This window comes from Limulus polyphemus, unplaced genomic scaffold (genome assembly GCF_000517525.1).
Source record: "Limulus polyphemus unplaced genomic scaffold, Limulus_polyphemus-2.1.2 Scaffold6532, whole genome shotgun sequence".
Taxonomy (NCBI): domain Eukaryota; kingdom Metazoa; phylum Arthropoda; class Merostomata; order Xiphosura; family Limulidae; genus Limulus; species Limulus polyphemus.
This window is the reverse complement of record NW_013672142.1, coordinates 38,857-39,972: the sequence shown is the minus strand read 5'-3', so window position 1 is coordinate 39,972 and position 1,116 is coordinate 38,857. Positions and strand designations below refer to the sequence as shown.

The 1,116-nt window shown below is 28.8% G+C and overlaps 1 protein-coding gene across 1 annotated transcript in view; it reads right to left on the bottom strand.

The window, feature by feature from the left end:
* The window catches only part of LOC111089529, a gene marked incomplete at its 3' end in the record, with an annotated part of 9,286 nt that extends 8,209 nt beyond the window's left edge, over window positions 1-1,077 (bottom strand). Inside the window, exon 1 of the mRNA XM_022402208.1 lies at window positions 836-1,077. Coding sequence (XP_022257916.1) covers window positions 836-850 — 15 coding nt within the window. The remainder of the gene's footprint in view (window positions 1-835) is intronic.
* Window positions 1,078-1,116: the final 39 nt, after the last annotated feature.

Below are 1,116 nucleotides of genomic sequence, written 5' to 3'. Positions count from 1 at the left end.
ATTACTTATCGGTATACATATTAATTTTTCCAATTCGTATTACTTATTAGTATACATATTAATTTTTCCAATTCATATTACTTATTAGTATACATATTAATTTTTCCAGTTCGTATTACTTATTAGTATACATATTAATTTTTCCAGTTCATATTACTTATTGGTATACATATTAGTTTTCCAGTTCATATTACTTATCGGTATACATATTAATTTTTCCAGTTCGTATTACTTATCAGTATACATATTAATTTTTCAGTTCATATTACTTATCGGTATACATATTAATTTTTCCAGTTCATATTACTTATTAGTATACATACCAATTTTTCCAGTTTATAATACTTATATGTATACTACCGATTTTTCCAGCTTATATTACTTATTGGTATACATATTCAAGTTTCCAGCTTATATTACTTATTGGTATACATATCAATTTTCCAGCTTATATTACTATATTACTTATTGGTATACATATAAATTTTTCCAGTTTATAATACTTATTGGTATACATTATTTGAGCCCCCCCCCCCCATACGACGCTAGAAACCGGGTTTCGATACCCGTGGTGGGCAGAGCACAGATAGCCCATAGTGTAGCGGGAAGATGTTTTGTTGTTAGGTTCGCTAACGAACCACTAGAGGGTGTTACTGAATGTCAAGATGTGTAATGTTATATAAAATTCCTATAGTTCTTAACACAATATTAGTTTCTGGACTTTCGCTAGGAACAACTTCGCTGTTTCACTTCAATAACAAGAACCAGCAAAGTATTTAAATACATAAAATACATTTTTCATATATTAAAAGATTGACTAATTTGTACAGCGTACTTCATGAATATCCATATACTGGTTTAACTTGCAATCTACATAGAAGCTTAACTTTCCATAAAAACATAAAGCATTTAAACTCTTACGTCCAAACGAAAATGGACAGCTGTATTCAGCTTGGAATAACACAGTATTTGACTAATCAACGGAGACTCTAAATTAAGAAATCAACAAATACTTTTCCAGTTTTGTTGTCTATACATTTCATTTTATAATTTCAGTACATAGACTAGCAACAATATAAGGTTGTACTTTTGTTGTTAAGCTACATGAAATAAAAG